This window comes from Rhinoraja longicauda, chromosome 36 (genome assembly GCF_053455715.1).
Source record: "Rhinoraja longicauda isolate Sanriku21f chromosome 36, sRhiLon1.1, whole genome shotgun sequence".
In the NCBI taxonomy this organism is placed as follows: Eukaryota; Metazoa; Chordata; class Chondrichthyes; order Rajiformes; family Arhynchobatidae; genus Rhinoraja; species Rhinoraja longicauda.
The window spans coordinates 18,892,428-18,906,130 of record NC_135988.1 but is presented as its reverse complement, the minus strand read 5'-3'; the positions used below and the strand labels follow the sequence as shown (position 1 = coordinate 18,906,130).

Here is a 13,703-nt window from a genome sequence, read left to right as displayed (position 1 = left end):
TCCTCTCTGACGTCTTTCTCAAACATCATTCCTCTGCCTCTACTCCAACAACAAGGATTTCTCGGATTTCTCAATAAAAAATTTCTATACTTCAAAAAAAGTCAATTGCTTTAAGGTCACATTCCTGGCCCTGAGTTTAGGTTTATTGTTGTCACATGTACCGAGGTCTTTGCATGCTATCCAAACAGATCAGATAATACTATACATAAATACAACCAAGTCAAACTCAAGTACCCTGCCCGAGTGTCGCTTACTGTAAACTATGTAGGCAGAACCAGTCATAAACAAAATGCTGGAGTAATTCAGCGGGACAGGCAGCATCCCTGGAGAGAAGGAATGGGTGACGTTTCGGGTTGAGACCCTTCTTCAGGCCCGAAACATCACCCATTCCTTCTCTCCCGAGATGCTGCCTGACCAGCTGAGTTACTCCAGCATTTAGTGTCTATCTTAGTGCCAACTAGCATCTGCAGTTCCTTCCTACAAGTAAAGCCCCTATTAGGTGCAGTCACTCTGCTCTGCAGTTTTATAGAGCCTGATAATGATCAGCAAGTCTATAGTCCATGTTTGAGGATTGCTGACAGGTTAGAGGTACTGTCACAGCCGGCACTGTCATCAGGCAAGACCCCCTCTGGGATCACCGATGAAATTGGATGTGCAGCAGTTTTAAAAGACTGATGAAAAGTGTATCTGTTTTTTGCTGCAGATCCCATGGTATGTATACAGTGGAAATGTGTACCAGAGGACATAGGTTTAAGGTGAGGGGGGACAGATTTAAGAGGAACCTAGGGGGCAACTTTTTATACACATAGGGTGGTGGGTGTATGGAACGAGCTGCCGGGGGAGGTAGTTGAGGCAGGGACTGTCATAATGCCTAAGAAACATTTAGACCAGTACATGGGTAGGATAGATTTAGAGGGATATGGGCCAAACGCAGGCAGGTGGACTAGTGTAGATGGAGCATGTTGGTTGGCATGGGCAACTTGGGCTGACGGGCCTGTTTCCACACTGTATGACAATTAACGGTCAAGCTAAGAATGTAAGCAGTTTACTGACAGCTATTCACTTAGATAAATTGTATACGTATGGTGCTCTGATTATGCAATGTTTAATTTTGGTTCATTCACTTGTAAAAGAATAAGTAATGTTTTGCATGTTTTTACTGCAGTAATTCCATCAATTTCAGTTCCTTGATAGTGTAAACTTCTAAATTATACAAAAAATCTGTACGACTTAAAGAAAATATAACTCGTATGAATCCTAAGCTTTGACTACCGCATACAGAGCTGATCTGTTTATTGTTAGCCATTGCTGAAAGTTAGAAGTAAAATGCAATGGTCTTTACATACCCCATTCATGTTGGCCGGCGTGTAGTTGGTGTAGTTGCCACACATGAAGCTGTTACTCTGGCCGTTATATTTCTCAGATGGCTGCAAAACAGAAAACCCCAACAAATGTTGCCATCAACAAAAGCAAACATCCCAATACAAGTCCTCTCACTCAACATCATGCTGAACAGTGACATGGGGTTTGTTGGTTCATTGATTAGTACCGGCGTCAGGGGTTATGGGGAGAAGGCACGAGAGGAGGGAGAGATAGATCAGCCATGATTGAATGGCGGAGTAGACTTGATGGACCAAATGGCCTAATTCTGCTCCTATGGCTTGTGAGCTTATGATCTTATTATCTGTTTAGCTGCAGAAAAAGTGTTGTTCAGAGTTCATCCAGCATCAGAATCATTTGGGCAAATAGCTCCCCTTCTGTAAAGATGTTTACACTTTAGTTTATTGTCACATGTACCGAGGTACAGTGAAAAGCTTTTGTTGCGTGTGGTGATTTTATGTCTGAAGCTCATCCTCTTGCTCATCGTTACTGTGCAAAATGATGGACAATGACAGCTGGGAAGATGCTGATCCATCACTTCTGCAGCGAGCTTGGCTGCATTCAGGCACGGAGAGGGTGCAACGATGATGCTGGTGAACAAAGCCTAAACCTTCCATGTCTCTTCCTAACTTGGAATGGAAAAGTCTTGAGACCTCTCCAAATCCTCACTCCCCTCTTACACATGCCGGGAAAGCGACACGGTTTTGTGGTAAAAACAGAAAACTAAAAAGGCTCAGAAAGTGTAGAGAAGGAAACAGAATTAACATTTGTGGTTGAAGGTTCTAAAGCGAGAGGGTTTAGGCTTAAAGGTGAGAGATTGAAGAGGGATCTCAAGAGAAACACTTTCCATGAGAGGGTAGGGTGTATCTGGAATGTGCTGCCAGGGCAAGCTAGAGAGGTGACTCTCTCATACATAAAGTTCCCCCACAATGGGGCAATCTACAGTAACAAATTAACGCACCAGTATTAACACTGCATTGACCTTGCTAACATAATGCAGATCTGAGGTGATCAATGCCTGTTTCATGTGACAGCTTATTTGTTACCAACATCACGTCCCTGACCAGGAAAGTGAAGACACAGTGGTGCCACCTCACTGTCAAATAATGTTTAGTTTAGTTTAGAGATACAGAGCGGAAACAGACCCTTCGGCCCCCCGAGTCCGCACCGACCAGCGATCCCTGCACACTAACACTATCCTACACGCACTCGGGACAATTTACATTTATACCAAGCCAATTAACCTACAAACCTGTAGGTCTTTGGAGTGTGAAGAAAACCCATGCAGGTCACGGTGAGAACGTACAAACTCCGTACAGACAGCACCCGTAGTCGGGATCGAACATGGGTCTCTGGCGATGTAAGCGCTGTAAGGCAGCAACTCTACCGCTGCGCCACCATGTCACCCTAATTACAATAAAGCTTCAACTCTCCAAAGATTTCACAATAAATTAAAAAAAATTAACATGCCCAAAAATCACTGGAACTCCATTGTGCCCAGTACTATATGGAGGATGACAGAGAGACAAAATATATAGTAGGAAAGAAAACTGCAGATGCTGGTTTAAATCGAAGGTAGACACAAGATGCTGGAGTAACTCAGCGGGACAGGCAGCATCTCTGGAGAGAAGGAATGGGATGCTGCCTGACCCCCTGAGTTACTCCAGCATCTTGTGTCTACCAATATAGTGCCTGGGTGGCACTGTAAGGCAGCATCTCTACCGCTGTGCCACCGTGCCGCCTCTGTCTACAGCACTACCGTGCCGCCCCAGTCTGCTGTGCCGCCGCAGTCTGCTGCACCACCGCCCCACCCGTCTGCTGCACCACCGCCCCGCCCCAGTCTGCTGCACCACCGCCCACCCCAATCTGCTGCACCACCGTGCTGCCAGTCTGCTGCACCACCGCCCCACCCCAGTCTGCTGCACCACCGTGCTGCCAGTCTGCTGCACCACCGCCCCACCCCAGTCTGCTGCACCACCGCCCCAGTCTGCTGCACCACCGTGCTGCCCGTCTGCTGTGCTGCCCCAGTCTACTGCACCACCGTCCCGCCCCAGTCTGCTTTGCCACCGTGCCGCCCCAGTCTGTTGTGCCACTGTGCTGCCCCAATCTGCTGCACCACCGTGCCGCCCCAGTCTGCTGCACCACCGTGCTGCCCGTCTGCTGTGCTGCCCCAGTCTGCTGCACCACCGTCCCGCCCCAGTCTGCTTTGCCACCGTGCCGCCCCAGTCTGCCGTGCCACCCCAGTCTGTTGTGCCACTGTGCTGCCCCAATCTGCTGCACCACCGTGCCGCCCCAGTCTGCTGCACCACCGTGCCACCCCAGCCCGCTCCATTACAACAGATCAATCTCTTTCATTCTAATTACCTCTTGTATCTCGGCTAATGCAGCAAAAGATTAAAGCACGTTTTAAAGGTGAAGTTGGGTATATCCACATTCCATGTGCCGTTCCTACCTTGTAGTACTGGCCCATCGCTGCCGCGGGCACAGAGTACTGGCCGCTGCTCTGCTGGCTTGGCATCCTGTGTGCTGGGTAGTTGGGCGATGGGATGGATCGCTGGGGGGTGGAGGGAGGGTACTGGCTGGGGTACTGGCTGCTCGGCCCGTATTGTTGACCAGGATAGCTCTGCTAAGGGCACACAACACAACCGCCTCAGTCACTTTGCCCGCCCGGCCTCTCATCAAAACTATTGCTCTGTGTAAAAAAACTTTTAAAATACAAAACATGTTGCAAATTCATGATGGTCTAACAATAAGTAAAAGATTCAGTTCATTGTCATAAAAAAAGTCAAAATCTTTCACTAGAACCAAGAATTTATATACAGTTGCTCACCGGCTTACGATGCTTCGACTTGCAATATTTCGACGGCAGTGACCTGTGGCGAGCCACCGCTCGCTTCCGGCCACATGACTGCGTGTATTAAATGCATTTTGACTTACAATATTTTCGGTCTGCGATGGGTTTCTTGGAACAGAACCCCATCGTAAGCTGAGGAGCACCTGTAAAATTGTTTTGATAGGCAGATGCGGACAAGTCTTTCTGTAACTCCGATAAATGCTATTTCTGAGTATCGTCCAGTATCAGTCAGTCCTGTTAGACACCTAGTTATAAACCAGGTCTGTTTAACATCCAGCTGGTAACTAGGCTGTCCACTCTTCACTGTTTTCCATTTCATTACGTGTTCCACATATCAGCCACTGTTCTGCACGTAACCTTTAACCTTCTTTGTTTACAAGCCATTACAGCCATTTGGATAATGGAAACTTACCCTTACTGAATTCACAAATTACTGCCCCAAAAATTGAGATTTGGAATCAAATCCACGTGCATGGAATTTATGTAGAAAAATAAGCATGCATGTCAAGCGAGACCTGCCTTCAATAAGATTCAAGGCAATGAGTCTTCTGAGTAATTACCTGCCCTGACCTTGGTTCCTTTCCCCCAAATGTAAATGCTTTGATAAGTTACATCTTTAATCTCATGAGAGCATAACTTATTTTGGCATTTGGGAGTTCCAAGGAGCTGGACTGTGTTTATTCAGGGTTTGCGTGAGATGGAACAATGCCTCTGAAACTCCAGTCTGGGCAGCAAGCAGTCCTGGAGTCTTGCATGTGCAGGTGACCCAAAGCAGGTCAACGAATGTGTCGAATGAATGACGTGCAGAAACACTGGTCATGACAGTGGCATGAACAATCCCGTTACCTCACTGATGTAGGGCCTCTTTACTCCTTGCCCAGGGATCTGCTGTGCGGTTCGGGAAGCGCCATACCCGTGCTGGGGCATTCGCTGGCTTTGGCCACAGAACATGGGGTTGATACCAGGAGACCTCGAGTGGCTCATGGACATGTGTGGGATACTCGACGGGCCCATGGCTCCGGCCATGCCTCCTGCGGTCATCCCCGTGGACATCTGCGGTGAACCGCGGGGGCCAGAGTGATTCAGGTATTGGTTATTATAAGACTGCACTGCACTTATCTGAAACAAAAACAAATTAAACATCAGGCAAGTGTTTTGCTGAATGTGTAAATATCAAGCAGGAAGGCTGACATCTCTGAGCCCATTAATGAGATCCGTCTCTCTGTCCATGACCGCTGGGATCAGTTCATCAACATCACTGGATGTCATACTCAGCAAATCTTCCTTGACTTGAGTTTTATCCCAGATGTTATCGGGCAACTGAACCATCCTATCACCAACTAGAGAGCAGCCCTGACCTGCCATCTATCTCATTGGAGACCCACGGTCTATCTTTAATCGGACTTTACTTTGCATTAAACATCATTCCCTTTATCCTGTATCTGCACACCGTGGACGGCTCGATTGTAATCATGTACAGTCTTTCTGCTGACTGAGTAGCCCACAACAAAACACTTTCCACGGAATCTTGGTACACGTGACAATAATAAATTAAAATAAGAGGCACCACAAAATATTCCAAATCAAATTTATAACATTTCTAAATTCATAGTTTGTGCCAACCTCACTGCAAACATTAACCAAACCTGCATTTCCTTAGCGCCCACATCATGTGTGGTTTGGTTCGGCCTGTGCTGAGATATCCCGATGGCAACAAGGCTGGTGACAGAGTGCTGCCTTAAATGGCCAGGGAGCAGGTGGACTGAAGTAAGGTCTCCACCCGAAACGTCACCCATTCTTTCTCTCCAGAGATGCTGCCTGCCCTGCTGAGTTACTCCAGCTTTTTGTGTCTATCTTCCAGCAGCTCCCAGCCCGGAATCTTACAGTGTTATTGCCCGATACACAACGGCATTCTCACTACAGCACAAGAGGCTGAAGGGTGACCACACACATCCTGAGAGACGCAGACAAAGATAGATTGCCAGAATCCATGGCCTCAAGGCAAGGGAGAATAGAACTAAAGTGTGTAGGATGGAACTGCAGATGCTGGTTTAAACCTAACATAGACACAAAATGCTGGAGTATCTCAGGCAGCATCTCTGGAAAGAAGGAATGGGTGATGTTTCGGGTCGAGGCCATTCTTCAGACTGGTGGGCACAGGTTTAAGGTGAGATGGGAGACATCTAAAGGAGACACAAGCTTTTCCACACAGAGGATGATGAATATTTGGAACAAGATGCCCGAGGAAGTAGTGAAGGTAGAAACTATTACAACACTTGAAAAGTATTTGGATGGGTACCTGGACAGAAAAGGAGTAGAGGGACTAATGTGGGCAGATGGGATTAGCATTGATAGTCAGCGTGGGTGCATAGATGAGGTGGAACGAGGGCCGTTTCTGTCATTTACTGTACTTTTCTATCATTTACAATGAGCGCTGCCAGAGGAGAGATTATTTTGGAGACACGTCTTGGGAACAGACCCATTGGCCCACCAGGTCTGTGACAACCAGCAATCACCTGTACACTAGTTCTATCCCACACACACTTGGGACAATTTATAGTAGCCAATTAACCTACAAACCTGCATGTCTTTGGAGCACTCAGAGAAAACCCACGCAGTCACAGGGAGAAGGTACAAACTCCATACAGACAACACTCGTACTCAGGATGGAACCCAGGTCTCTGGCGCTGTGAGGTAGCAACTCTACCGCTGCGCCACCATGAATCATGAATGTTGCCTACAAGATAGAGACAGAGGTGTGAACTGCCTGGAGCTACTGACATTTCCTTGGGCTTCCTGGAATCCAGTAACTGGCAGACAATTGGATTTCTTGAGGCCCTCCTGAACTACTATAATATCCTCCAACTCCTGAAATACTATACAAACCTCTGCATTGTGTCCATTCCATGCACAGATGCAGCCTGAGCCACTGAGTTGCTCCAGCATCTTGTGATTCGCACGATCACACTTCACACATCTCTGGCAGTGATGAGCGGGCAATAGGGTTATTGTGCAGAACAACCACTGCACCAGCTCTCTGGGTTATCAGACTCAGTGACAGGGTTATTGAGCATAACTACCTCTGCACCAGCTCTCTGGGTTATCAGACTCAGTGCCACCTCTGGAATGTACACACATTAACTTAACAGTTCAACAGCCTGACCGCGGGAGAAGAAGGCAGGGGAAGAGAAAAGACATTCTGGCCTTCCATCACAGTGACAGGAGGTGACTGGAGGAGACTCACTGTGATGGATGTTTCTTTTGTTTGGTGTTAGTTTATGATTGTATGTGTTATTGCATATTTTTATTGCTTATTTTTATTGGTCTTATTGTTGAACTGCGGGTAATCTTTCATTTCACTACACATTTATGTGTATGTGACAAATAAATTGACTATTGACTATTGAACTATCTGTTTACACCCGAGGGATTGCTCTTCAGGTGTGTTGTTCTTAACTCAAGTATTACTCTTCAGCATTGTTTGGAAGTAAGTATTAACGAATACCACTGTTACACTGGGCGGCACGTTGGCGCAGTGGTAGGGTTGCTGCCTGACAGCGCCAGAGACCCGGGTTCGATCCTGACTACGGGTGCTGTCTGTACGGAGTTTGTACATTCTCCCCGTGACCTGCCTGGGTTTTCACCGAGATCTCTGGTTTCCTCGCACACTCCAATGACGTACAGGTTTGTAGGTTAATTGGCTTCGATAAAGATTGTGAATTTTCCCTAGTGTGTGTAGGATAGTGTCAGTGTACAGGGTGATCGCTGGTCAGTGCGGATTTTGTGGGTCGAAGGGCCTGTTTCACACTGTATCTCTAAACACCACTAAACCTAATGTCCTCTCGAGGTCACGTGGTGCGGAGTGAAGTGGCTGCCCCTTCCACACGCTGCACGATGCTGCTGCACGATGCTGCTGCTCCTCTCTCCACCTGATCTCCCACTTGTCATAATGCAGTAAAACCATTTAGGATTCAGAGTACACCTAATATTCTGTCCACTGACACGAGGCTACACACTATTTTGTTAACACTATCACTCGTAATAAGTCTGTTTAAAATCGAGTGTCAAAATATGCATGGTGAACAAATGCCAATTAAAAAAATCTTTAATTAGAAGATTCTGATTTATTTTTAAACATATCAAATGTAATGATGTACATTCCATTCATTCCCTGAAGCTTTGGTATTTCAAACAAGACCAAGTGAAACTAAGAGCAGAAATAGGCCATTCAACCATGGCTGATCGGTGCGGACTTGGTGGGTCGAAGGGCCTGTTTCCGCGCCACATCTCTAAACTCCACTAAACCTCATGTCCTCTCTAGGTTACAGGGTGCGGAGTGAAGTAGCCATTCAATCATGGCTGATCTATCTTTCCCGCTCAACCCCATTCTCCTGTCTTCACCCCATAACCACCGACACCCGTACTAATCAAGAATCTATCTATCTCTGCCTTAAAAATATCCACTGACTTGGTCTCCACAGCCGTCTGTGGCAAAGAACTCCACAGATTCACCACCCTCTGACTAAAGAAATTCCTCCTCATCTCCTTCCTAAAGGTATGTCCTTTTATTCTGAGGCTGTGCCCTCTGGTCCTAGACTCTCCCACTAGAGGAAACATCCTCTCCACATCCACTCTATCCGGGCTATTCACTATTCAATACTGAATTGAATAATTCAGATAACCAGCCTTTCCTGTTTCTGATAGAACTGCCCAGTCTAATGTAAGATCATCCGCACCAGATGTTCTTCTCTCCATAAATGCTGCCTGATCTGTTACGTTTCTCTAACATTCTACTTTGTTCCAGATTTCCAGCATCTGTTGCCTATCTCACTTTTCCAACATTTTCTTTTTTTATTTTGTTTTGTTTTTCTCTCCCTCCCTCTCTCCTTCTTTCTTCTTCTCTCTCCCTCCCCGTCCCTCTCCGTCCCTCCCTCTCCCTCCCCCTCCCCCCTCATTCATCCATTCGCTCCAGGTTAGACAGAGGTACTGTGCATGTCTCACCGGTCCGTACTGGCCCATCTCCTGGTTCTGCTTCTCCTGCAGTGCTGCCACGGTGGCGGTTGCAGTGGCAGTGGCGGTGGCTGCGGCCGCAGCAACAGCTGCAGCAGCAGCAGCAGCAGCGGGCTGTGTGAAGTGTGTCGGCGGCCGGGAATGCGATGGGATTCCCATCCCACCCGAACCGTTAGGGCCACCAGAGTAGCTAAATGCAAAGAGAAAGCGAGCATTAATGGGAAGAGTGGATAAGAAAGTTGGTGTGTAGGAAGGAACTGCAGATGCTGGTTTAAACCAAAGATAGACACAAAAAGCTGGAGTAACTCAGCGGGACAGGCAGCATCTCTGGAGAGAAGGAATGGGTGACTGAGTCTGAAGAAGGGTCTCAACCCAAAAAGTCACCCATTCCTTCTCTCCAGAGATGCTACCTGACCCGCTGAGTTACTCCAGCATTTTGTGTCCACTCCAGCTTTTTGTGTCTATCTTCGATGAGAAAGCTGGACTTGGAAAAGATGCCCCTTAGACTTACAGGGAATGGCAAAGCTGCCTTGTGCAGGTAGCTTGTGTTCATTACTCTCAGTTTGCAATACACCAAGGAAGTCTTGGCTGAGATTCACCATCTCAGGTCAATAAGAGTGCAGAACAGGTCTTTCAGCCCACATCATCTGTGCTAGCCAGTAACCTGGGCTATCTACCCCAAACCCATTCCCTGATTTTTTTAATATTGTAATATTAAAATATTTATCAAATTCACTTCAAATGAATTTATGGGAGTTAACCCACAAGGGTGGGAGTTGAAAGTTTAACGCACTGAATGTAATATCCCTCAAACCTGTTACATTTTTAACACTGCCCAGTCCATCACCGGCTCTGACCTCCCCACCATCGAAGGGATTTACCGTAGTCGCTGCCTCAAAAAGGCAGTGACCAGCTTCCAGGCCAAACATCTTACGGTTAGGAACAAGAATTACAGAAGCTTTTAATAGCAACTGATTGGCATTATATGAACTGAATATGAAGATAAGTGAGAGGGAGGAGAAGCATTGCAATAATTCAAAATTGTGTTTTCTATCATTAATTCGCAGAAATGTGTTTCACTACCAAGTTATACAATATGTAATACACCCCTTCAAATTAACCAGAATTGGCCCTATTATATCTTTAGATTTAAAGATACAGCAAGTAAACAGGCCCTTCGGCCCATCGAGTCTATGCTGACTTGCGATCACCCTATAAGCTGACGTGCGTTCACCCTGTACACTAGCTCTATCCTACAAACCAGGGACAATTTTACAGTTCTACCCGAAACGTCACCCATTCCTTCTCTCCACAGATGCTGCCTGTCCCACTGAGTTACTCCAGCACTTTGTGTCTATCTCACTAAAAGCCTCCCTGCTTTTCAGATCCTTAACTCTTGGCCAGTGATCCAGCATCATGGCAGTTCAGATACAGATCAGTGTGGCACGGGAACAGGCCCTCCGGCCCACGATGTCTGTGCCAAACATGATGCCAACTTCAAATAACCGTCATGTACATTCCTGTTCACAGAATGGTTACAGCTCACAGCAAAGATACTCAACCTGTACAGTCCATACTGGTAGTACGTAAGAGTGTTGTCGTTCATCCTTACTGACCTGCCTTTCATCTGCCTTGCCAATTATTTCAGATAGTACTCCAGCTTTCTTTTGATTTCCACAATTGATGCTGCCTGCAGAACCAGGGGCCACAGTTTAAGAATAAGGGGTCGGCCATTTAGGACCGAGATGAGGAAAATCTTTTTCACCTAGAGAGTTGTGAATCTGTGGAATTCTCTGCCACAGAAGGCAGTGGAGGCCAATTCACTGGATGTTTTCAAGAGAGAGTGAGATTTAGCTCTTAGGGCCAGTGGAATCAAGGGATATGGGGAAAAAGCAGGACTGATTTTTGGATGATCAGCCATGATAAGATTGAATGGCGATGCTGGCTCGAATGGCCGAGTGGCCTACTCCTGCACCTTGTTTCTGTGTTTCCATCACTCCTCCTGACGGTGCATTCCAATCATGAACCATTTGCTCCATTTAAAATACTTTCCTCGTGTAACCTCTGATCCTTGTGCCCATCGCTGAACTTCCATAAGCCTGGTTCTTGACCACTCCACCGATAGGAACGGTTTCTCTCCATCTCGTTTGTCCGTAACCATGATCCAGGTCCCTCTGCCAGATGCCTCACTCCCTCCTCTGGTCTAAGGAGAACATTCTATCTTTTCCTGTAAATCACCCTGGAACCATTTTAGTGAATCTCTGCTGCTTTTAAAAGCCTTTACATCCTCCCTAAACTCCGGCACCCAGAACCAGAATCAAATACGAAGAAGGGTCTCGACCCGAAACGTTACCCATTCTTTCCATCCACAGATGCTGCCTGTCCTGCTGAGTTACTCCAGCATTTTGTGTCTATCTTCGGTGTGAACCAGCATCTGCAGTTCCTTCCTCCACACATCAAATATTCATCCTGACTCCAGAATGTCCACAGTCAAAGTTCCCACTCAGCTTTCAAATATTCTTGTTATAACGCCAAACGTTCTCTTTTTAATAAGTTGAAATTCCTGACTTCCATTTTTTGACTACTTATTATAAATCGACTCACGTGTACCGAGGTAACTTTTCACTGTACCTCGGTACACGTGACAATAAAATGAAACTGAGCTGAAGAGAGCCTCCACAATCCACCTTCATGTGAACAGAAGATCAATCCCCAAGATTCACTGATACAGTTTCACTGCCAACCATCAAACAGCCTCTGAAACTGCGCAGTAGAAACTGTTCATAATCCTGAACCTTCAAGTCATTGTTCAATGTGTAAGAAGGAACTGCAGATGCTGGTTTAAACCAAAGATAGACACAAAAAGGTGGAGTAACTCAGACAGTCTGAAGAAGGATCTCGACCCGAAACGTCACCCATTCCTTCTCTCCAGAGATGCTGCCTGTCCCGCTGAGTGATTACTCAGTATCTGGTTTATTAATGGGCTGGGGTACCTTCCTGCATACGCCGCTCCTGCAGGGTAGTTGGGCCGCCCGTACACACTTTGCTGCATGTACGTCTTGCTCGAGCCCGTGTCAGTGGCAGGGAATGCCTGCTGTCCCATGAACGGTGGAGAGTTCATTCCTGGACCGTTCCCGGGTATCCCAGACGTCATGTGATTCCCACTGGAGTTCCCGCCCGGAGGCATGGGAGACCCTAGGACCTGTGGGAAGGGCAACAGAGGTTTAACATAAAACATGTGGTACTTTGTTTGATTTAAGCTTTGCACACCACAGTACAGCAGCACATTCACAACATTCCTTTGATAGCAAAGCTTCATTTCTTTTGTACATTGCCCCCCTTTTTTCTCCAAGTCCCCACCCCCTTCTGTTATACATACAACCTGCAACAAGTCACTTTTCCGAATCTCCTCTTTGTGATATCTTACCAATTAAACGGATAGACCAGAGAACAGATTAGTTTAGTTTAGTGATACAAAGCGGAAACAGGCCCTTCGGCCCACCGAGTCTGCACTGACCTGCGATCCCCGCTCATTAACACTACCCTACATACAGGGACAATTTTACATTGAAACCAACCCAATTAACCTACACACCTGTACGTCTTTGGAGTGTGGGAGGAAACCAGAGCACCCGGAGAAAACCCACGCAGGTCACGGGGAGAACGTACAAACTCCGTACAGACTGAACCCTAGTCAGGATCGAACCCGGGTCTTTGGCGCTGTGAGGCAGCAGCTCTACCCGCTGCACCACCATGCTGTCACCGATGCACATGAAACCAATCAAAGTTTAAAGAAAGCTCATCTCTCTACACGGAATAGCCTTGCACGTGGAATATGGACCTATTGGCAAAGATGGGAAATGGTGAGAATGTGGGGATAGTTCCACCACCAGGCTGCCGACATTGATCCAGTTTACAGCAACATTAATAAATATAAACTGTTGGACTTGTCTCCATGATGTATCGGCTTGTATTTATTATGAGTCATGGGAATAAATATCTCCATTAGAGGTAGAGTTGCTGCCTCACAGCGGTAGAGTTGCTGCCTCACAGCGCCAGTGACCCGGGTTTAATCCCAACCTCACATGCTGTCTGTGCAGAGTTTGTACGTTCTTCTCGTGACCTACGTGGGTTTTCTCCGGGTGCTCCGGTTTCCTCCCACACTCCAAAGATGTACAGGTTTGTAGGTTAATTGAATTCTGTAAATTGCTCCTAGTGTGTAGGATGCAAATCCAGGATAACATAGAACTAGGGTACGGGGATCGCTGGTTGGTGTGGGCTCGGTGGGCTGAAGGGCCTGTTTCCGTGCTGTATCTCTAAACTAAACTAAACTCCATAACTTGCCAGGCACAGAATGTCCAATATTCACAATGCTTTGAGAGAAGAAACCGCTTCTGATCTCATTCTGAAACGGCCCTTTATCCTGAGAATGTGCTGCTTGATTCTGCACTCACTAAAT

General features: G+C 46.8%; 1 protein-coding gene across 6 annotated transcripts in view; it reads right to left on the bottom strand.

Moving 5' to 3' along the window:
* Window positions 1-13,703, bottom strand: part of LOC144610448 (zinc finger MIZ domain-containing protein 1-like) — a 99,913-nt gene that overhangs the window by 26,367 nt on the left and 59,843 nt on the right. For 5 of the 6 annotated variants that reach the window (XM_078429125.1, XM_078429127.1, XM_078429128.1 and 2 more), the window contains 5 exons: window positions 12,238-12,446; window positions 9,236-9,434; window positions 5,081-5,353; window positions 3,833-4,006; window positions 1,347-1,427 (listed from right to left, as the gene is read on the bottom strand). In XM_078429125.1, coding sequence (XP_078285251.1) covers window positions 1,347-1,427; window positions 3,833-4,006; window positions 5,081-5,353; window positions 9,236-9,434; window positions 12,238-12,446 — 936 coding nt within the window. The remainder of the gene's footprint in view (window positions 1-1,346; window positions 1,428-3,832; window positions 4,007-5,080; window positions 5,354-9,235; window positions 9,435-12,237; window positions 12,447-13,703) is intronic. The other variant, XM_078429126.1, reaches the window with a different exon arrangement.